Source organism: Colossoma macropomum, unplaced genomic scaffold, assembly GCF_904425465.1.
Source record: "Colossoma macropomum unplaced genomic scaffold, Colossoma_macropomum, whole genome shotgun sequence".
NCBI lineage: Eukaryota > Metazoa > Chordata > Actinopteri > Characiformes > Serrasalmidae > Colossoma > Colossoma macropomum.
In genome coordinates this window covers 1928340-1953630 of record NW_023494790.1, presented here as the reverse complement: position 1 = coordinate 1953630, position 25291 = coordinate 1928340, and the positions used below count along the sequence as shown (strand labels likewise).

Here is a 25291-nt window from a genome sequence, read left to right as displayed (position 1 = left end):
TTGGTCTAGAGCCCTCAGTTCCAGTGCAGGGAAATATTAATACTTCAGCACCAAGACATTTTGGACAGTTGTACTCTTCCAACTTTGTGGGAACAGTTTGGGGAAGAACCTTTCCTGTTCCAGCATGACTGAGCCCCAGTGACCAAAGCAGCTCCATAAAGGCCGGACTGGGTGAGTTTGGTGTGGAAAAACTTGACTGGCCCTCACAGAGCCCTGACCTCAACCCCATCAAAACACCTTTGGGATGAACTAGAACGGAGATTGTGAGTCAGACCCTCTCGTCCAACATCAGTGTCTGACCTCACAAATGCTCTTCTGGATGAATGGGCAGAAATTCCCACAGACACTCCAACAGAAAGCTTCTCAGAAGAGTGGAAGCTGTTAGAGCTGCAAAGGGGGACCAACTCCATATTAATGCCTCTGGATTTAGAATGAGATCATAAAGGCTCTGTACTGTGTAGGTATCCCTACAAAAGCTATAAAACTGCTACAATATTTATTAGTTAAGCTGAGAGTTTGTTGAAGTATATCAGTCAGTAAAGCACTATGAAATTAAAACTACCCTTTATAAATGTATCATTTCTGATATGTTATTCTATCAGCCAATATGAATAGTTATCAATATTTTTAGCTTCTTAAAATGTGGTCAAGACTCAGAAAACAGACCAGTTTGCTGCAGCACTGAAATTCCATGTGTTATTTCACAACTTTGATGTCTTCAATATTATTGTAAAACAAACAAAAAAAACTTAGCATGAACGTGAAGCTCGGTACCAAGGAGGGTCTCTGAGGGCATTAAACTCTCCAGACGTCTGGTTCCCATCACCACCACTGTGAACAACTGTTCCTCTAAAACGGAGCATTTCACATCAAACCACTCCGAATGACTCTGTTTACATTTTAACCATTTAATTATGCAGAAATTTTGCAAAATTGGTGAAATTCCCCTTTAGCACTCCCAGGATTCAGCTGCAGGAGAAGGAACTAAGACAGCGAGTCACATGATGCGTCCGCAGGAAACCAGCTTTAATGTGCAAATCAATCAAGGTGCTATTATCTTCCTTTAAAAGCAGAGAGGAGGTTGTTCTCTACAGCGATCAGGTGAGGTTTTACAGGAGCTCTACATTCATCAGACCTGCTCTTCAGCACAGAGTCACAGAGAGCGAGTGTGACCTGCCGTGGGTGGGAGAGGAATCGCAGGAGAAAGCAGACGCTCACGTCTGGAGAGAGACGGATCTCAGCAGAACAACAGCAAATAAATAAGCACAGACTGATGGGGCATCGCGTCGTCAGGGGCAACAAGGTGTGCTCACTCTCAAAGCTGATGCGTCAATAACACTGGAATCGCTGTTACAACACGGTTTATTTCAGGTTAGAAGAACAGCAAATTAAAGGCAGACTGAATCAATAGACAGGGTTTGTGTTACAAATCTACATTAAAGGGCCCATATCCTACATTTTCCTCATATTTTAAACCCCGCCCCCACCACATCACCTCCGCCAGGTCCTTTTATAACGTTCGTTTTGGTATTTTTCTTAAAATCAGTCATAATCTCTTTTTCCAACAGCGTTTTGCTTCAAAAAGCTGTTTTCATTTGATACATTAAGTATACAGCCGGCTTTAGACTGATATATGTAAATGAGGTTGATTCTGATAGGCTGCCATGTACTGTGCCTCATTTAAAGAGCAGTCCAGGGCTGAAACACTCCTTATAACTTCAGTGTGAGTGGGCGGGGCTAAACTGCTGTAGGCTGAATTAGGAGACGTCTGTAACTGTGTTTACATGCACTCAATAATCTGATCATAATCAGATTCTGCAGTTGTCTGATTATTCAAATGGTCATGTAAAGAGCATACCCTGTTTTCTTAGATCATAATAAGGTCTAGAAATCCAAATAAGAAATCTGAGAGCTGGATTTTAGCTCAGTAATCAGATTTCTCAGTGCTGTAAACTCTGATTTCTTTCGGATTTCTCAGTCTGAGCATGTGTGAAAACAGAAAACGAAATGAAAGACTAAAATATTCTTCATGTTCTAGATGATGTATGTTCATATTTTCACGTAAAGTGGTGCGATGTGATAAAAAACTGCAGGGTGAAGTTTGAGTTTTATGTTACGTTTACGTAACGTGTTCTTCTGAGAGTTTATTGGCTGGTTGTAGAGCAAAAATCTGATTACTGTCTGACTTATGTAGACCTGGAGTTTCCCTGTTATGTGATTACTCAAGCGCATGTAAAGGCGTTGATCGTATTACTGGCAAAATCTGATTTTCTGCAGTTATCGGATTATTCGTTGCATGTAAACAGTATTTTTTTGCAGCTTAGCTATATGGACTTTGGAGTGAACAATGTTTTGAAACTGTGTTTACAGACTGAATCAAACTTCTTTTTACGAGGAAAATTCAGTTTTCTATGATATGGGCTCTTTAAGTGAGATAACACAACAGTACTCAGCTGAACGGGACAGTGTGGTGTTCTCAACACGTCTGATTTGAGAGTGTAACTGAGCGTGCGGTGGATCACTGACGGCCTTTTCACATCGGCTGCACAAACTAAACACACACAGAGGACCCGGATTTATCCATATTAAACCCATCCTCTCCTCAGAGTGAGAGAGAGAGATAAGAAGGAGGAGAGGGGGAGAGAGCGAGAGAGAGGGAGGGAGGGAGGAGTGTGGAGGGAGGCTGGTTTATGCTTCCAGCTCCAGCCCCAGGCCCAGTTTGTGTCCTCCAGAGTTGATGCTTTTTCCGTCCACCAGAGCAGAGAGAGTCAGCTTCACCCCTACAAACGCAAACACAATGAAACAAAAGTGAGAAACTGAGAAAGTGATTAAGGCCCATTTCACCCATTTCTACCACTCAGCCCTACCCCTCCGTTTTGCGTGTTCACATCTAGGGGTAGGGTGTCCTGATTCTTGTTGAGATAGAGGGGTGGGGTGAAGTGTTGGGGCTACATGACCCTCCAAACAGAGAGTTATGAGAAAAAACAAGATGGAGAACAAGAGACCAAAGAAACACACAAATGTGAGAAATTTCTCTGTTATAAATTATAATAACCATCGTATTATCTTTAGTTTATTGTCGTTTATTAAGGTGTATTAAGGTCCTTTTCTTCATTACAAGCAAAAATCTCTAGTAGTGCTGACATCTCGGTAGCTCGCTAAATTCGAACAAGAATCTGGTGAATATCTGACTTCAGCTTCGTATCACTGAAGAATTAGGGGTGGGTGATAATAAATAATTAAATAAAAACAAAAGGACTTGGGGAAATGACTCTGGTTCCACTGACTTACATTAAAAGTAAAGCAGGTTTTTTCCTTCTCCTGTAAAAGTTACTATTTTGGAGATACAGGGTTTTCTTCCAACAACAGCGATTATATGTTTATACAGTTTATACATACAAGACAAACTGTAATGAAACAGAAGTGATTCTGAATTATTTTTAAGCTGCTGAATAAAGAACGAAAGGCAGTAGATGGAAACACATACCTGGCCTGAGGGTCTGCGTGTAGCCCACTCCCACCAGACTGGAGTTGTTCACTTTAGCCTAAAAGAGCAAACACAGCTCTGTTAGTGACGATACAGGGAGGAGAATCTGCTGCGTACAGTGAACTTTATCCAGCCCCCTTCTTACTGGGGGGCTTCATACTATATCATGTTACTACTATGAATGTGCTCCAGCAGTCGAGTATTCAGGTAACCTTTTTAAGACTAAGTAAGAATATTATATTATACTTTCATACAAACAAGCTTTAAATGTGAGGCAGAGGAAGTACTGCTGTAACTAGGCTAACTATTCTAGCTGATGTTAGCTAGAACCAAGATATTCTCTGTTTTCAATGTTACCTCGACAAAACGTGCTGGCTCATCATTCATTATATAGCACGATGTCAAGTTTGTCATAACAGAAGAACCCTTTTGGTGCTACACAGAACCCTTTTCAAAAAGGTTCTATATAAACCATATACAGCACATTCGCCAATCCGAAGAACCATTTCACGGTGCAGAGAACCATTTACTCATGCAAAGGGTTCTTTGAGTGTTCAAGGTTCTATATAGGACCATTTTCTTTACTAAAGAACCCTTGAAGAACCATCTTTTTTAAAAGTGCTGGGAAAATTTAATTAATTAATGCTTCTAAATTAATGATATGTAGCAAAACCTACGTCCCATAGGCTTTTTAAGGGCATAGTAGAGGTGGGCGATATGGCAAATAAAGTAACATCATGATACTTCCAAGGTTTCACGATACATGATATGCCACAATATATGTTTTTTTCTGATACCTGATCAATTTGAAAAGATAAAGTAGTGCCACATTTTAAAAACAGGATTAAATACAAAGCATATCAATCAGCCTTTATTTAACCTTGGAGAACATTGAGGGTGACCCTCATTTACAATGTTACCGAATTAATAATGTGTAAGAACAAATCGATTAATAAAAGTAAATAATAAAAATGACTCAAATCAGCCAAGTATAAAAAAAAAGTAAAAGATTTATAATAGGAATACATAAAAAAGGTAAGAAAATATTAAACATTAATTTTAATTAAAATATTAAAGCGTAACTAAAATGTAAAAGTTAATAAAATCAAAAAGAAAGAATAAAAAGGGAACTATAATTAAAATAACTGAAATAATAATAAAATAATTAAAACAAGAATAAGAATATGAATAATATTAAATAAACAAATAAATAAATGGGGAAAAAAAGAATAAAATAATGAAAATAAGACAATAATGGTGAAAATCAGTAGTGGAGGTGGTGAGAGAGTAGAAGTTTAAAGTGGCTGAGTGGCCCAGCGAGCTGAGCTGTGGTGTTTCCTGTAGTGAGTTCCTGCTCACTGCTGCTCTGGAACCCAAGGCAGATTCTCCCAGCTCAGTAAAAACTCTTGTATAATGATTTGTATTCATTTCACACACTGCGCTGCAGATTCAGTTAAACAGGACTAATGATGCTCCCTTTAGTCAAACATTAAGTTGCAAAGTGTTTAAGTACTTTTGATTCACACAATACGCTCAGAAAAGCTTCTTGTGACATATTGTGGCATAATTTACCAAGAGAAATTGATATACTGCCCAGCTTCCAGTTCCAGGTTTAAATTGGTTTTGTACACCCAAAGGTCTAAGAGTATGTAGTTAGATGACATTCCTGGGTTGTTGTGTGAATTATGAAAAACAAGCACAATTCGTTTATACTCATAATTCGGCATAAAATCATTATTTGACTTAGCTTGATAGCTAATATATCCCGGCTAGGGGTGGGAACAAAATCGATTCTTAGATGCATCGCGATGCAGATGTGGACGATTCTGAATCAATTGACAAATGTCAAATTGAGTTTCTAAATTTTAATTGATAACGTAACGTTGACGGAATGCAAAAGGCAGAACTTTACAAAGTCTGTGGCAGCAAACTACATTAAAAGCTAGTCCAGGGGTCGCAACCCAAATGTTAATAAGAGTCATTTTGTCTTTTCAAGAAAAATCAAAACACCTTGGGAGCCACAACATTTTAAGTCCAATTTACCATCTTGGCTGTAAACATGTCTCAGTACATGCTAATGTCCTAGTTTAGGATAAAAATTATAACAAACAAAAACAAAGACTTACTTTGCTCTGCTTTAATCTTTAGCTCAGCTATAGCCTCTTTTCTCACATCTCCAGCAGGAAACTTTTCCGCAAAACAGTTTTTCCGTGGAACAGTTTCCTGTAAAATGTTTCTCAAATGTTCTACTTTTTACGAGGCTGAAGTCGCTTCTCATTCGCCAGCTTCTAGTTTGAATTTCCCGTTCCACCTTAAATGAGAATGTAACTGCTGCACCATTTAAGGTGGAACGGGAGAATACAAACAAGAAGCTGGTGAATAGCTGACTTCAGTTTCATGTGTTTAGTGTTTCTCGTTGCAGATTAAACGTATCAGGAAACCAGCTGGAGTGATTATAAATTCGTCTCCAAATTATCAATGTTTGTATTAAATCTTTCTCTTTGCTTTTTTGTTAGCTACTAACTGAACTCCATTTTCTGCCCGGTTGTAGTTGCTGCCAACCAGCGGACCATCGGTCAAGCAATGTCAGAGCTTCCACCCAGCTCTGAAAGAACGAAGCGAATTACAAACTCTATCGCAACTTTTATTGCCAAGGATTTGCGTCTGTACTCAGTCTTTGAGAACCAGGGCTTTCGCGCTATGTTGCCCACTTTGGAGCCGAGATACAGCGTCCAGTCTCAAAGATATTTTACTGACACAGCGACACCCTCCCCTCCCCCAACTCTCTACCACGAGACCAAAACCGAAGCTGTAGAATCACTGAAGAAAACGGGTACGACGGCTGTAACATGTGCTGCGTGGACATCCATCACCACTGGATCTTATTTCACCGTAACTGCGCATTTTATCACAGATGAGTGGCAGCAGCGTCTCATGTGCTCCAGACAAGAGCAGCGAATGAGAGCCTTCCAGTTCACTTTCTACATCACTTCCATTTGATTTATTAATAATTAGAAGTAAATTCATAATGGATCATTACAAATACTTTGCCAGAACTGGTTTATAAGGAGTCTGGCCGCTTCCTATTTCCCCTGTTACATCAAAAACAGGACTGCTAAACAGCAGAGGGCGCCCACGAGTGAGTCCTCAATGAATGGGAGTGAATGGAGCTCAACGGCTAAAAACGAAAAGTTAAAATAGTTTCTAATCACTGAACCAGAACTTTCCTTTAATTTTAGACAGTAGAAGGATGGATTTCACTAAAAAGCAAAGAAAACTCACCTTTGTGTTTCCTTTATTCTACAGCAAACAGGTTTTGGGCAGCAGGAGGCGGGCTTTACTACTAGAGCGTGATGACTGGTTGGCGAGCAGAGCAGCTCATTGGCTGTTCGCGGTCACTGACGTCATGGACATACATGAGGCTCTGTTTTAAACTCCTATAACTCGAGTTTAAAAGCTCTTAAATATAAAACAGCAGTGCTAAAATGTTTTATGCTGTTCTGTGTTCAGGAAATGAATGAATTCTTTTACATTAAAGATGTTTAATCATTTATAAACTATGATTTTGCTCAAATGCTCCATATCAACCCATCCATTTTGGACTCACTCGAGAGCGCCCTCTGGTGTTTGAGAAAACTGGAAGACGTTGCAGAGTGGTAATTCTCCTCTCTACAAGCTCTCTGACTTTGCTTTAAAAGTTCCAAGTCCTTTAACAGTGAGGAAACAGAAATCCCGTGTAGAAAAAAAGATGCATCGATAATCGTTTTATAATCGCATCGCAGCCTCTGAGTCATAATCGAATCGAATCGTGAGGTGCCTAGAGATTCCCACCCCTAATACCGGCTGGATTAATTCAAGTTACATGTGTTCGTCCACCTGAAGGAAAGCGCATCACTACCCACAACAATTAAACGAGTGTAGAGCGGTAAAACAGTCCTAGGAGAGTTATGAGATTATACTACTGCTCTTCATCGGGTTTTACCATACGATGAAAATAACTGCTGATAGAGAACAGTGTGACTCTACATTAGCGCTATGTTAGTGTTTGTGAAAATGCCCTGTGAAAACCTACAGGAGGTGACTTCGTACTGTATACTGTAAATGTTTATTGAGAAAAAAAAGGCATTTGAACTTTCCTTTAATGTTAACCAGATTAAAAGCCAACATTAAAATGCTGAAGTGTGTATATTACTCACGCTGATGGAGGCGCTGGGGTCCAGCTGGTATTTGGCTGCGATGCCGAAGCGTGTGCTGTTGTTGCCGGCAGTCCAGGCCAGATTAACCGCCGTCTCCAAATTATCGTTCACCTTCTGATAGACAGAGCCTCCGAACTCAGAGCCATCATTACTGCACACACAGATACACAGACAGAGAAACAGACCCTCATTATTATTATTATTATTATTATTATTATTATATTTGGGCAGTAGATGAAAATGCAGAATGCAATCCAGAATGTTTCCATCATGAGATAATAACTCTGATTAGTGTGAACTGTCCCTATTAAATAAACAGGGTAAAAGGTAAAATGTAAAGCAAAATTATTTTTTTTATTTATTTAATTAAATTAAATAATTTGATGCCTGTACAAACCAACCCAATCATAAACATTACCATATTACCCAAGATTTAGTTTTTTCTTCTCCCTGTTATCCTCTCTTCCTTTTCCTCCTGTCCATTATTACTGCAGTCATTATTTAAAATAAAGAAATAGTCCATTCAGTAATTCAACCTGCCTAGTTTTAGCAAACAGGTCATTTGGGCTGATCTGAGGAGCTGCTCTCCTAAACCAGCAATCCTCAGTTTCTACTTTCTGCTAGCGCCCCCTGTGGGATAAACAAAGTAATTGAACTGACGTGAAAGCTGTACTTTCACACCAATCAGGCATAACATTATGACCACCTCCTTGTTTCTACACTCATTGTCCATTTTATCAGCTCCACTTACTATATAGATACATAAACATAAAATGTTGTTGGACAAAATGGCTCTTCTTTACATTTGGGCTGCTGACCCCTGATCTAGACCTTCCAGAGTGAACCGTCCTTTCTTTACTACTTTACTGCTCTGTAGTACTAAACTACTGTAAGGGGTCCTTCTTTTATGTATCACTGCAGTCGGAGGAAAACCTTGTATCTCCATTTTTGTCGCTTTTCAGTTTTTGACATACTTTGAAAAAGCCTGTTGTTCTTTACATTCTGTGTAAATTTCATGAGTGATGGACCAAAAGAAACGGCCCAGAATGACTTGGAAAAATGTCTGGTTCCATTGACTTACACTAAAAGTAAAGTAGGTTTTTTCCTTCTCCTGTAAAGTTACCATTTTGGAGATACGAGGTTTTCCTTCTGACAAGAGCGCCACGTATCTGGAGTCATGCAGTGGTATAAGGCAATCTTGACATGTGTCACCAGTTGACAGCAGAGTGTTTTGGTTTTTTGTGCTTTTTCCCCTCTTTCCCTTGTCTGTGTTTTGTCTACCGAGGATGTTTTGGGTTTTTTTCTTGTTTTTGTGTGTCTACATATTAAAAAACACAGCAATCTCTTTTGTTTTGTGAAATATCAGCAATGAACTGAAGAAATTGACAAAAGAAGATTGTTTTAACTTATTTTCACTTAGAAAATCAACAAAACCGTTCATTTGACCAGCAGCGGCCGAACTTTTAAATACGACTGTAACTCAAATTGGCATCAAATGGTTGATTTCATCACCCAGCCATAAATACTAGTATTTGTTTTTACAGCCTGCCTGCAGAAACTCACACGTTGGTGTGCAGCTGAAAGTCGCCGGTCTTGTAGCCGATGGAGAAGTTGTTGCGGCTCATTTTGGACTTGGCGCTTTCAAAGGTCATCTGGTAACCGGCGAGCCAGCCCTCGTAGCCCAGAACAGCGGCCGCATGGATGGTGGGACCGGCGAAGTCAAAGTCAACATCGCAGCCCACGTTGAGGAACTCCCGCTTATAGGCCGTCTTCACCTTCCCACTCTTCTTTCTGTCGGAGAGAAACAGGGTTACACCATCACAGCTGACCTTCAACTGCTGTCAGGACTGCAGTTAAGAACCGGCCTTACCCTGTGTTTGGAGAGAACGTCGTGTCAAAGGTCAACTTCAGTCCTTTAGTGATCTGTAAGGGCAATCAATCAATCAATCAATCAATCAATCAATCAATCGATGACTTGGAAGTACACTGAGGGTGACCCTCATTTACAATGCAGCCGAGCAAATTAGAGATTTGCAGAACAAAAATAATAAAAAAATATATACATACACGAAATATATAAATACACCGATCAGGCATAACATTATTACCACCTTCTTGTTTCTATGCTCATTGTCCATTTTAACACTGACGTGGTGGTGGTGTGTTAGTGAGTGTTGTGCTGGTACGAGTGGATCAGACACAGCAGTGCTGCTGGAGTTTTTAAACACCTCAGTGTCACTGCTGGACTGAGAATAGTCCACCAACCAAAAACATCCAGCCAACAGCGTCCTGTGGGCAGCGTCCTGTGGGCAGCGTCCTGTGGGCAGCGTCCTGTGACCACTGATGAAGGACTAGAGGATGACCAACACAAACTGTGCAGCAGCAGATGAGCTATTGTCTCTGACTTTACATCTACAAGGTGGACTGACAAGGTAGGAGTGTCTAATAGAGTGGACAGTGAGTGGACACAGTGTTTAAAAACTCCAGCAGCACTGCTGTGTCTGATCCACTCAGACCAGCACAACACACACTAACACACCACCTCCACCACGTCAGTGTTACTGCAGTGCTGAGAATGACCCACCACCCAAATAGTACCTGCTCTGTGAGGGTCCATGGGGGTCCTGACCACTGAAGAACAGGGTAAAAAGGGGCTAACAAAGTATCAGAGAAACAGATGGACTACAGTCTGTAACTGTAGAACTACAAAGTGCACCTATATAGTAAGTGGAGCTGATAAAATGGACAATGAGTGTAGAAACAAGGAGGTGGTCAGAATGTTATGCCTGATTGGTGTATATATATATGTAAAGTGTGTGTGTGTGTGTGTGTGTGTATGTACCTGGTCCTCCACGGTGATCTCAGTGCCGAGTGTGTTGTCCGTGTTCCATTTCTCGGTGAAGGTGAGGCCGTACTCGTCCCATTTGTACTTGGTCTCCAGGTTAGCATTCACTTTGGTGGTGTCTATGTTAGACGAGCCGGACGTCTTGAACTCCTGATTTAAAGCAGACGTTCAGGTTTAAATCAGAGACATCTCAACTTTATTTACATGCCCCCCTTCATGCATAAAAATCCAGCTCAAAGTACTTCACACAATGTTTACATTAATGTTCATAAAATTAATGAAAGCATTGGACTGAACTGTTTTCTCCAACAAACCACTGTAATTATAATAAAACAAGACCATCTATAGAAACACGCTGTCAATACCCACCACTCCATTCGCTGACTTGGTCTTCACATCGAGCTTCACCACCCCAAAGCCTTCCATAAACAGAGCACATTTTAAAACAGAATTTGAAACATTATCGGACACACTGAGGCTCATATGCAAAAGTTTTGGCACCCTTGCTCCAATTCCATGTTGATTTTCTGAGTATACATAAGTTACACATCCTCTACAGAGACACACTTCTGCACATTTTAATGCACAATCAATGTTTATTTGCAGACTTTAACATATTGGAAATAAAATGTGGCCTGTGCAAAAATTATGGACCATTAAAATTTGGGGATGATGTGTTAATTTCAATTAGATAATCAACAAAACGTCATTTGACTGGGGTGTTCAAACCTTTGCATCACCATCGCGGTTAATTATGTCACAAATCTGAGTATGAAGATCAGCACAGACTGCTGGGTCCCCATAAAAACACAGACAACAGTCTTGACTCTGCAGCACATAAAGTCCATATATGGACACTAAATTGAAAAGCAGCCTGTGTATTTGTTGTTTTCGTGATGTCATGCAAAAACAAATGTCTACACGTTTTTATATCCATGCATTCAGTCTGCGGCATTTTAGCTCTGCCCATTCAGAGGGTTTCAGCCTGGACTGCTTTTTGACTGAAGAACAATACAGGGCAGCCAATCAAAGCAGAGCTCATTTACATATATCAAAAGGCACATAAATGTCTGTTAACTCTAAGGGATAAAGCGAGGCTGGAAAACAATCATGTATAAATGAATTGTGGCTGATTCTAGGACATAAAACCACACAGATGTGCTAAGTGGAATCATAACAAATGGAAAACGAGGATTATGGGCCCTTTAAAGTGAATTAAAGTGACAACAGCAGCTTGTAAATGTGAGGTAGAGGGTGTGTGTTGAGGTGTAGAGCCGTACCGTATCCCTTATTGAAAATATCCTTCGCAGATTTGCCGAGGTCAGCGTACGCTGGAGGAACAGCCATTTCAGCTGGAGAGGAGGCGGAAAAAAAAAAAAGAGAAACACAGTCAGAGTTTCCCTGCAAAACACTACAAATACTACTGCAACCAAACTAACAGCCAGTAATACTGTGCACAGAAAGGAAAAACAGCACCTCGAGCTGAAGCTGCACTTCCTGTTCCTTCGTTCTGCGACTCTATATGATCATTCTGGGAGGACGTGTTTGTAATTTTGCACAATTTCCTGAAATGACTGAATAAACTCATCCCGTTCTTTATTACTCTGTGATTCTGACCACAGACAATGACCCACGGTTTCCCATCACTAAAGACAGGATTATTCATGCAGCACATTTCATACTCAGAGGTCATTTAAAATACTTTAGGCAAAAATAAATGCATAAGAAATATAAAAATATGTATAATGCATACATAAAAATACATACAAAACTCTGACCTGTTAGAAATGCACTAATGTGACGTATTATTAATGCCTCTAATTTTTCTAGCACATTGTAGAACCTTCAAATCACACTCGACAGACGCTCAGGGAGAACTATGGATAAATCAACAAGCAGCAAACTAACAAAAGCAGCAGTTTGGTGGAACTCCAGTTCCCCTCGAGAACCTCCACTGTAACAAGAACCCACGAGATGTATGAATGAGAACGAGAGGCTACAATCACAGAGGAGCTGAACCACTGACTGTTTATATGACATATATGATATATACAGTCAGTGAGTGTAAATATGTATGATATATACACTCATCGACTGTATATATATATATATATATATATATATATATATATATATATATATATATATATATGAATCATACACTCATTGACTGTATAGATTATATATATAGATGATATATAAATTCATTGACCTTATATATGATACACAGTCATTGACTATATATGACATGTATGATATATACACTCAGACTATATATGAAATGTATTATATATACACTCGACTGTATATATACATATTATACATACACTCTGACTGTATATATGATATATGATATATAAATTAATTGACCTTATATATGATACATAGTCATTAATTGTATATATGACGTATGATATATACACTCACTGACTGTACATGATATGTATGATATACTCATTGAATGTATACATGAGATATTCATTGACTGTATATACGTATGATATATACACTCATTGACTGTACATATGATATATATGATATATACACTCATTGATTGTATATGTTATCTGCACTCTTAAAAAGGACGGTTCTTCAAGGGTTCTTTAGTAAAGAAAATGGTTCTATACAGAACTTTGAATGATTAAAGTGCTCTATGCATCAGGATAGGGTTCTTTAGACTGATGAAGGATGTGCTTCAGATGGTTCCATATAGAACCTTTGTGAAAATGGTTCTATATAGTGCCCAAAAGAGTTGTTCTACTGTTATGGTGTCTAGCTTGTAACAATAGAAGAACCTTTTTGGGTGCTATATAGAACCCTTTTCAAAAAGGACCTATACAGAACCATCTATAGCACATTTATGCATGTTTTCCATCAATCTAAAGAACGCTCTGATGATGTAAAGAACCGGGTAATCATGCAAAAGGGTTCTTTGAGTGTCCATAGTTATATATAGAATCATTTTCTTTACTAAAGAACCCTTGAAGAACCATCTTTTTAAGAGTGTATACTAGCTATGAAATAAACAAACATTGCCCGTAAATGTGCTATAGCACACAGTCAAAAGCTAGAACGTTAGAACCAGGAAAATCAGAGGAAATAAGAGGTTTCTTTTATTTACGTTCATTTGCAAAATGCATTCAGCTCACATTATGAGCCATTTGCAGTTTCACTGTATAAACAACATGAAATCTAATGACTGGAAAATAAGTATGTAATAATTGCGAAACCATGATGTGGAGAACCTTTCCCTCCTTACAGCAGAGCAGAGGAGGAGTGACTGACTCAGTGACTGCAGAAGAGGAAACAGTGAATTCCTCTCTTTCAGCTCAGAGACAGAAAAACAGAACTTCAGCTCCAGAGACGACCTGCAGAAGACTGCAGCCATTTTAGCAGTCAAACCCGCCGAGCCGGCTAACCCCTCCCTGACACACACCTCCAGTAATAACAGTCATCCAGAGATCAGCAGACACACTGAGCACACACACTCTCCCCACGCAGAACCCGCAACACCCACAGCTACACGTTACTGAACTTGGTTCATTCAGTTCAAAGCCCCAGGAAACACAGCCTGAATCATTAGAATGTTTGTATTAGACTAAAACTGCAGGTTGTATTAAAAATCTGGCAAAGTTAGAATAAAAAAAAGACACAAATATAATAAAACATGTTTTAAAAATGCTCATCTGACCTGTCTGAGTGGCAGTAAGTCAAGCGAAAAGCTACCCACCAAGCCAAAGCTAACCACCAAGCCAAACCTACCCACCAAGCGAAAGCTAACCACCAAGCCAAACCTAACCACCAAGGGAAACCTACCCACCAAGCGAAAGCTAACCACCAAGCCAAACCTACCCACCAAGCCAAAGCTAACCACCAAGCCAAACCTACCCACCAAGCGAAAGCTAACCACCAAGCCAAACCTACCCACCAAGCGAAAGCCAACCACCAAGCCAAAGCTACCCACCAAGCCAAAGCTAACCACCAAGCCAAACCTACCCACCAAGCAAAAGCTAACCACCAAACTAAAGCTAACCACCTAACCACCAAAGCTAAAGCTAACCACCAAACTAAAGCTAACCACCAAAGCAAAGCTAACCACCAAAGCAAAGCTAACCACCAAAGCAAAGCAAACCACTTGGTGGTTAGCTTTCGCTTAGCTTTTCACTTGGTGTTTAGCTTTCGCTTGGTGGTTAGCTTTGACTTGGTGTAGCCTTTACCTTGGTAGTTAACTTTCGCTTGGTGGTTAGCTTTCTCGCAGTAAGTTTCTCCAACTCCAACACAGAGAGGCCGCAGGGGAACACAGTTTGTTAAAGCTATGTAGGCGGGACAAACCACTTCAGCCTACGACTGGAGAAGATATTGCTCACATATGCTGCACCTAGAGCTGGGCGATATGGCCAAAAACGTTATCACGATAAACAAAATTCATATCGTTCGATATCGATACATATCGCGATAAATGTCAAATCATGATTTCTTTCACGTTTGAAGGCTGATTTTGCTCCTGGGTGGTTAACTGTGGTTTTAAACTATCACTTATGGTCCGATCATGACAAACACTCGGCAAACAGTGGAACATTTCACTAATCTGTCTCGGGACAGTGGGAGAAAGTTTCTGAGCTGTTTTTATCAGCTGGAAAAGCACAGCTGCAATTTTTGTAATAGTCATAATCTAAGAAAGAAAACAGATTATTTTAGCTGTCTGGTGACGAGCGCTCGGCTACCCCGCTACAAACGCTAAACAAGTGGCCAACAACAGTGTTAACTCTTTCTCAACAACGTCAGCTCGGTTCGGGAGGTCACTGCGGTCACTCCTACCACATCCATGTCAGAGCATATCACAGTATTCAGACACCAGCTAGACGACTGGGTTTCTCTATGCTATCGTAGTAGTTTAAGGGGTGAACCGCAGTATATCTGACGCTCGCTGTGTAAAAGCATTATCTGCAGTGTGAATCTCTCACACCAGTCACAGAGTCCTCCTTTTAGGCATGTTTAAACTGAAAGCGGTGATTTTGTGTCTTGTTTGATCTACAGTATCATCAATTCACCGTGTTTTGCCGGAGCGCTGCTTCAAGTTAGCCAGCAGCTAAAAACAGCTAGCCTGGAAAGACAGCGCTCTCCAACGCCTCACAGCTTCCTCAGTTTACTTTCGAACATTAACCCACTTCTTTCTTTCACTTCCGTTGCTCGAGAATGCACTAATGCTAAAATATGACGGTTTGGCGCTGTAACACGGCGCTGCAGACGTGATTTAACACCGCTAAAGCTGTTAGGATGTTAGTAAAGAGGTGAGTTCACCGTAGGACAGTACAGTTACACCACTGACCTCGTCACTCACACTCGGTCACAGGAGAGCAGATCGCCGGTCGCTCCACTCAGACAGGGACTGTATAACTCCGCGTTTCAGCCGTTGCTAAAGTATATTTGGCGACCCTTTTTTTACTCGTCGCCCCCTCCCTCTCTAATCAAGTCGAAAAACTCGGAAGTGCGCCCTCTCCTGGCGACAGCAGAGTAGTGTCGCTTTCCTTGCAGTAGAAAACGCCACCAGGGCTTTCGCTAAAACGTGGAAGTGTGAGAATGGTGTATTATATCGAACATTTATCGAACCTGTCTTATCGCTCTATCGAGGAAAAGTTATATCGCGATACTTATCGTTATCGTTTTATCGCCCAGCCCTAGCTGCACCCAAGATTAGCACCGGTCATTTTATATTTAGAGAGGAGAATGTTGGCGAGATTCCTCGGTCATTTACGCCTGGCTGAAACTACAGGATTTCAAAATCCTAACCGATGTTGAAAACGTAAGAGACCAAACACATTATGACATTTTTACCATTTCACCAAGTCCCCAACACAACACCACCTGCCCTGAACGGAACACCACACACTTTCAGATTATACACATGAACTAGAGTCGTGACCAGGGGCTCCGATTCACAGAACCTCGCGGGAGTCCCTCACAAACTAATGTGACTTCTCCTCTAAACAGACGTGGCGGGTGACAGTGAGGCTGGTATGTCGGTGGTGCTGCTTTGTATACAGCAAACGTGCTCAGCTTGTTCGGCTCAGCTCTCTTTTGTTGACGGTCTTTCAGGCATGATGTCAGCTTCATGTTTCACACCAGAGAATCCACCCCACTCTCCAGGACACTGAGCTGTAAATACTGAAAACGTTTAATATTTACAATTCAGCATCTGGACCCTGACTAGACTGGGAGTAGATCAGAGGATTATAGACGCCCCACAGCACTGGATAATCTGGGAAGATCATCGTTTAAGATCCCCTGATATTGAAAGATCTTTTGCGAATGTCTGGGAGGAGAAAATCAGCCCTCAAATCTGGCCCGGTTATCCTGCAGAGAGGGTCAGGAATTAGTGGACACTTGAAAGGTATTCATGGCACAAAATTTGTACATGTATATTTTGTGCCCGCAAGAACAAGATTAACCTACTTTGAAAGTAAATGGATTTAGGTTCAGATCTAATAATAATATTAATAATGATGAACGTTGTATACAAAAAAAGCAACTCATTGGGAAAAAAATTAACTAATAATATAAAAATAAATTAATTTATTATTATTTCACCCTCAGATTCTTGGTCTTTGCTCATTTTCTGTGAATTTATATTATATTTATATGTGGTGTTGGGCTGAACCCACGGGGAGTGGACAACATGGACTGGCTGCTGACTGGCTACAGCTGCTACAGTAGAATCCTACGCTGGACACTTGTGATATTTTAAAACATCTGGTATTTTTACATAAATTGTTCCAGCTGTATTGATTTAAACAAACAACAATGCAGTGGGTCACCAGACCACTGAGTCACAAACACACCAACACCACTCAAGGGTTAAAACAGCAACGAAAGTAAAAAGTACAATACAGTACTGTGACTAGCAAATTAAAAGGATTTTTTATTCCTCCTTTGAGAAGCTCCTGCAGGTTCATCAGCTCGACTGAAGTTTGAGGAAGGCCCTGCACTGCAACACCAGCGGGATGTTCTTAAATATGTACCGTATTTTTAGCTGTTTGCTTCCATATTTTTGTAGCCTGCAGTGTATTTCACAACTGGTGCCATCTGCCTCAGCTCCTGCATACAGCTTGGAGAGGCGGATTACTTCCCCCCAGGAGGGCGGGATAGGCGTCCAGACTAATTAAACACAATAAACCGCCCTAACTATAGATAGCAGCTTAGCAGAGGTGGGCAGTAACCATGTCATTTACTCGTGTGCTTTAGAGACCAGAGCTGATCAACGTGCTGAAAGTTCAGTACATTTTCAGCACAGTTAGATGGCAAAAACTTCAACTTTCAGCACTTTCAGTTCTTTACTATGATAATCTAGCACTACACTGACACTGAGCTGTGTTTTACATTGTGCAACACACTGTATCACACTCTTCCAAACAAAAGGGTCAAACGTGGTTCTATGGAGTGGTCATAGGAGAACTTTTGGTTCCCCAAAGCAGCAGTTCTCCATTTTCTTTTTGAGTCCAAGATCCACTTTATGTGAACTAAGGACTTGTTCAGACCGCCAGCCTATATCTGATTGATTTTTGAGAGTCTGAACAGCCAAAAACACATGAAATCAGATTTTTGCTTAGATCCAAACCACATTTGAGTGGTTTGAAACCGGATTTTTACAGATGCGTCTCAGTCTGGACGCTCTGGCCGCTCAAATCAGATTTCAAAGTGTCTTTTTTGTCGCTCGCAACACGACAAGCAACCACGATGTCAAATCCAGAGTGATGAAGTGCTGGGACTGAAGAGGAGCTCCAGAGATTCATGATGATGAAGAGAGTTCTGAGGAGTTTGGAGGGCGAGATGATGCTCCTCCATCTCTCCTGCATCCGCATTCGAAATCCGCATCACCAGCGTAGCTACATAGTTACTGATGCCTACGTCGTTACCATGGCAACCCATGCAGATAGACTGGTGATGTCTGGACACACAAATCTGACCTGATCATGTGCAAATAACAGTGAGTGTGTTTACATGCACTCAATAATCCGATCATAATCTGATTTCTGCGGTTATCTGATTATTCAAATGGTCCTGTAAACAGCATATTTTGATTTCTTAGATTGGAGTAAGGTCTAGAAATCTGATTAAGAAATCTGATAAAGAGGCTGGATTTTAGCTCAGTAATCAGATTTCTCAGTGCTGTAAACTCTTACTCTGATTTCTTTCGGATTTCTCAGTCTGAGCATGTGCGAAAACAGACGGTGGTACTGGAAATAAGCGAGCAGCGTCGCCGTGAGACGCAGCAAAACACTTTTCGAGCGACACTGAAACCAAATACATGCTTGACGAAATGAAGGATTTGAATATTCTTCATCTTCTAGATGATGATGTTCATATTTTCAGGTAAAGTGGAGCGACGTTAAAAATAAAAAGCCAGGAAGTTTGAGTTTTACATTACGTTTTACGTCAATTTTTATGTCATGTCTTCTGTGAGTTTATTGGCTGGTTATAAAGCAGAAATCCGATTCCTGTCTGACTCATATAGACCCAGAGTTTCCCCATTATCTGATTACTCAAAACGTGTTGATCGGATTACTGACAAAATCTGATTTTCTGCAGTTATTGGATTATTAAGCACATGTAAACGCACTCAGTGAGGACAGTCGCCTCAAAAGATCTGATGTGAGAAACAAATCTGATTTGCCTGCAGTCTGAACACAGCCTAAGCACCAAAATCATTCAGTGCTCAAAAGTAGCCTTGTGACATCCCATCATCCTGCGTGTTTTCAGAATTGTTATTAATCTGGTCATGTTTTATGGAAAGAGTGTTTGGCCGTATTCAAAAGTACATAATTTCAGCTACATCATGGCTATTATTCGATATTTGGGTCCAATCAGACGACAGTAAAGTAGAAAACTTTCACCTAAACTCTATTTTACTTCAAAACATATTGGGACACTAATCCAAATGTGACGTGTCATGTTTAGAAAATAAATACTGGCTTGAATTTATCAAAAACAAAAGAGTGGAAAACGTACTGAAGTGGTGGAAAGAGACCAAAATGTGTTCAACACCTGTCACAAGAGAACATCTACACTCTTTAAAATGATGGTTCTTCAAGGGTTCAGGGGTTTATATAGAACCAAGAACACTCAAAGAACGCTTTGCATGACTAAAGAGTTCTTTGCATTGTAAAAGGTTAATCAGAATAATGGGGAATGTGCTGTAGATGGTTCTATATATAAACTTTTTGAAAAGGGTTCTGTACAGGACCAAAATGGGTTCTGCTACTGTTATGATGTCAAGCCTGTAACAGTAGAAGGACCTTTTTTGGTGCTAGTGCAAAACCCTTTTCAAAAAGGTTCTCTATAGAACCATCTACAGCACATTCCCCATTATTCTGATTACCCTTTTACAATGCAAAGAACTCTTTAGTCATGCAAAGCGTTCTTTGAGTGTTCTTGGTGACCTGTCCAGGGTGTATCCTGCCTTCCACCCAATGACTGCTGGGATAGCCCACAGCTCCCCCCGCGACCCAGAAGGATAAGCAGCTTAGAAAGTGTGTGTGTGTGTGTATATAATGTGGGTCAATGACGTGATGCCTAAGTTTTTTTGTCCAACTGCATTTTTTCAGTTTATAAGACTTAAATGAATAAAAACATATACATCATATATGTAGTGCCTCTCCCACAGACCTACTCACTCTAATATTCAATAAACTTTAGTTAATTGTAATTTTTCTGTTACTTCAAGGGTCAAAATATCATGCAGTATGACCGTCTGGTCATGACTGCTGTTTTAAAAACTTTGAAATTACTCTAAATCTATTGACTTATTTTTGTAGATATTCTTAATTCTTATACGTCACTGACCCACATACACTCACATACACACACACACTACAGATGTACAGTATATATAACAATGTCCTAAGTTTTAATTGAGGAAATTTAACCTATTATTACAGAGCTTGAACTGCTGTTGTTGAAACCATGTTCTGTAAATGTGACATCACAACCACGACTCATACTGCTAGTCTGACTCACTCAGTGTTCGAGCCTAAAGCAAGACAAAGTGGATGTTCTGGTATCTGGTAGCCAAAAAACGGGCCTGGAAATTAATTTATAGAAAATACCTGCATTTAAATCACAAAGGCAACTCAGAAAAGTCACAACTAGATATTTTCCCCAAATCATTCAGCCCTATATGGGCACGAGGCCGACTGCTTCAGAGGTCTGCTGGCATTAGGACTCGACCAATATGTGGGTCAGCCAGTATGATCAGTCGATATTGATGACCCTTGCTTTCATCTGTATCAGTGATAGTATTAATAAACTGATTAATTATTACCTAATTTCTGTTTCAGCTACACAGACTGAGCTGATGCACCTGTATCCCTATATAAATACACCAATCAGGCATAACATTCTGACCACCTCCTTGTTTCTACGCTCATTGTCCATTTTATCAGCTCCACTTACTATATAGGTGCACTTTGTAGTTCTACAGTTACAGACTGTAGTCCATCTGTTTCTCTGATACTTTGTTAGCCCCCTTTTACCCTGTTCTTCAGTGGTCAGGACCCTCATGGACCCTCACAGAGCAGGTACTATTTGGGTGGTGGGTCATTCTCAGCACTGCAGTAACACTGACGTGGTGGTGGTGTGTTAGTGTGTGTTGTGCTGGTCTGAGTGGATCAGACACAGCAGTGCTGCTGGAGTTTTTAAACACCTCAGTGTCACTGCTGGACTGAGAATAGTCCACCAACCAAAAATATCCAGCCAACAGTGTCCTGTGGGCAGCGTCCTGTGACCACTGATGAAGGACTAGAGGATGACCAACACAAACTGTGCAGCAGCAGATGAGCTATCGTCTCTGACTTTACATCTACAAGGTGGACCGACAAGGTAGGAGTGTCTAATAGAGTGGACAGTGAGCGGTCACAGTGTCTGATCCACTCGTACCAGCACAACGCACACTAACACACCACCACCACGTCAGGGAGGTGGTCATAATGTTACGCCTGATCGGTGTGAATGTTATATTGATCCGTAATGATACTTTATGCTGTATTAATGTTTGTGTATCGGCGTCTGCAGATATGAACACACCAAACACTGAGTTCTGGCGTCTCCATATCGGTTCATCCCTGATTCCAACAGTGCGTCTACAGGTCTGATCAGAGGTCAGAGGCGTTAAAAGGCATCAACAGTGTTAAAGGTTAAGGTGGAGCTCGGCTGATGATCGCGGAGCTCCTGCGCGGCTGAAGCTGCTTCTTGTTCGAATTTTCGTTCCGCCTTAAACGCCTTAAAGAGAAGCGACGCGTTGAGTGTGTGTGAGTGTATCTGTAGTGCGCGCGCGCGCGTGTGTGTAGTGTGTGTGATCTGCGTTAAAAGGTAACCGGCTCTGTTCTCTGTATGCGGCGGTCTTACCTGGGCTCACGAGGGTCGCGGGGTGATATGAAGGAGACACACACGCGCACGTACACACAGACGCATGCGCGCGGAGCAGGGAGCCGGGCGCGCGCCTTGATGATGACTGTAGGGCAGCACGTGACGCTGAGGGCTGAGCAGAGATGCCTGATAGAAAACGATCATCAGTCAAATTAGATCAATAAATCAGGATAAAATCACTGAAATAGACTATTATTATTATTATTATTTTTTTTTATTATTATTATTATTATTTAAACAAATATAGGAAAAATATGAATAATTAAACTGCTTCTACTGCTACAACTAATAATAATACACATGAAAATATTGTTGTTATTGTTTCCATACAAAATATTTCAAAATATAACATCAATATTTAAAACTTAATAATCTTATAAGTTTTTTAACTGAGTATTAAAACATGAGTGTTACTGCAATAAAAATAAATACAAGCTGTTATCATCTCCCTTATGTTTATTTTAAAATAAAAATATTTAAAAATGATTTAAAAATTAATATGGTTATTATTATTATTATTATTATTATTATTATTATGTTATTATACTTGCCATAATTAGTAGTAGTAGTAGTTTAAAAAGTGTATATTAAAATATATGAAATTATTACAAATAAATAAAAATGGTCATAACTTAACTTTTATAGGTATATTTCTTTTAAAAAATAATCAAAACAGAAATGTATTATTTATTATTAATATTATTAGAAACAGTATAACATAGTAGTTGCCATAGTAAATAAAATAAAATGAATTAATTGATTGATCAAGAATCAATGAATCATAGTCAGAAATATTAAAATTATCATGACCATCATCATTTATGTTAGAAATGATTTATTAGATCAGAGGAAGAGTCTAATATTACAGCTCAAAACATCTATATCTATCTGTCCGTCTGTCTGTCTTTCTATCTATCTGTCTGTCTGTTTATATATATATATATATATATATATATATATATATATATATATATATATATGTCTTCACTGTAACTCTGTGAACAGGGTGGTGACAGTAAAACAGAGTGTAACACACACACACAGTTATAATGTAGTTTGTTCAGAGCTGATCAATTTTCACAAAAACTCATTTTCTGATATTTTTATTAGTGACGTCAGAAACATGAATCACACTGAGGAAACATAAAGCTGATGTACAGACAGACGAGAGGAACCAGCAGATCGGCTCTCAGTGACGTCCTGATCACAGACCGAACCTTCACAGAACCGGCCGCACACGAGATCCCAAACTCCGCACACAGTCTAGACCAGAGGAGACACTCGTCAGGCCTGTTAGAGCTCAACTGAATTAAAGACCTGAACGAGCTCAGAGCAGAGGGGACACAGATTCAGCTCAATCCAGTTTACTTTGATCTGACGCATTCAAATTTACCTTAAACTCAAACTGGCCTTAAATTCAGCAGCTGAATTAAAATTCAGTTTCATTTTGGCTGAATTCAATTTCAACTTCAATTCTGCTGAATTCAATTTCAACTTCAATTCTGCCGAATTCAATTTCAACTTCAATTCTGCCGAATTCAATTTCAACTTCAATTCTGCTGAATTCAAATTTAACTTTATTTCTGCTGGATTCAAATTCAACTTTAAATCTGCTGAATTCAAATTCAACTTTAATTCTCTGAATTCAATTTCAACTTTAAATTCAAATTCAACTTCCATTCTGCTAAATTCAAATTCAACTTGAATCCTGCTGAATTCAAATTTAAGTTAAACTCTACTGGATTTAAAATCAATTACTGTTGATTTGAAACAAACTAAACTTGTGCTGAATTCCAATTCAATTGAATTTTGGTTAAATTCAAATTCAATTCTGTTTAATTCAAATTATTTGCAGAATTCAAATTCAACCTAAATTCTACTGGGTCCAAATTCAATATCAACTCTTCTTGATTCAAACTGCTGAGGTCTGTGATGGATTCAGTCTGGTCTCTGAGACGCTGAGTGTTTGGAAAAGAAGCTGAAACTCTAAACTGGTTCAAACCAGCCGTCTGTTCTCCACGTCCTCCTCCTGTATGACGTCGACTGGATGAGTAAAACTAGTGCAGCTGCGTCAGGAGGATGAAAAACAGACTTCATATAAAATTCCTGTACATTTACAAACCCAAAACAAATAAATTACATCTCTCATATTTCTGTACATCTGTGCAAAACCAGACCCGACCTCCACCGAACCCCCGCGTGGAGCTGCAGGAGAACCTCCTCAACACGTCAATCAGAAACAAACACAAACACACACTCGTTCCCACTGATACAGCGGCTCAGCTCGGCTCCGAGAAGCGCCGAGATACAGAAAAAACAGGACGCGTTAAGACGCAGGCTGAACAGAGGGAGGAGAAACTACCGCTGCAGCCAGCTTAGTTCAGTCTGAAAGGGGAATTCCACCCAGTTTACAAAATTTCTGCTTAATTAAATGGAAAAGATGTAAACAGAGTCGTTCAGAGTGGTTTGGTGTGAAACGATGTTCTGGAGAAACTTATCAGAATTGTTTACAGTGGTGGTGATAGGAACCAGACGTCTAAAGTGTTTAAAGGGCCCATAAACTACATTTTTAAACTTTTAAACAGGCATAAACAATTTGTACACAACCATTTTTCAGCCTCTCTTTATCCCCTAGAATGCTAAATGCTCTTGTTACTGTGACTTTAAGACTGGTACATGTTAATGAGCTCTATTCTGATTGGCTGCCAGGCTGAAACCTTATAAGTGAGTGAGCTAAACTGCTACAGGCTGAATAGGTGGATATATGTAAATGTGTTGGTTTTCCATATATGGACTGTACGGACTGAGGAGGGAACAGTACGTGTGGACATTTTAACACTGTTTACATATTACACACATACAAGGAAGGAGAATTCAGGTTTCCATGACGTGGGTCCTCTAATGCCTCTAAAAGCTCCCTCACAGAAAGTTACTACATGACATGGTTATGAATTCACTGCCTGATGTCTGAGACAGTTTTATGACAGTTTTGAGAAGATTTTGGCCATTTTTAACTCCATTCATGGTGGAGGGATACATGCAGGGCACTGTGAGGCAAAATAGTCCCCAAAGAAAACTTATTATTTCAGATTTTCCACTATTTTCCATCATCAACATTCCATATAGACTCAGAAGACTCGTGTAGGTTCACTGGTGGTTCTGGATAGTAAATAAAATGTCTATATTTGTGTTGTAGTCATGGCGACCCCTGGTTCCTATCACCACCACTGTAAAGAACCATTTCACACCAAACCCACTCTGAATCACTCTGAATTTACACTGAATTGCAGAAAAGTTTGGTGGACTTCCCCTTTGAAAGTAACAATTCAATGAAAAATCAAA

General features: G+C 40.0%; 1 protein-coding gene across 1 annotated transcript; it reads right to left on the bottom strand.

Annotated features, from left to right (window-relative positions):
• Positions 1-1002: 1002 nt before the first annotated feature.
• LOC118809001 (voltage-dependent anion-selective channel protein 2-like) lies at positions 1003-22033 on the bottom strand. The gene is made up of 9 exons (XM_036571911.1): positions 21929-22033; positions 11809-11880; positions 10898-10947; positions 10526-10678; positions 9554-9606; positions 9247-9474; positions 7684-7834; positions 3488-3545; positions 1003-2780 (listed from the first exon to the last, which is right to left on the bottom strand). Exons 2-9 carry the CDS (start codon positions 11873-11875, stop codon positions 2689-2691), a joined length of 852 nt encoding a protein of 283 aa, XP_036427804.1. The 5' UTR covers positions 11876-11880; positions 21929-22033; the 3' UTR covers positions 1003-2688.
• Positions 22034-25291: the final 3258 nt, after the last annotated feature.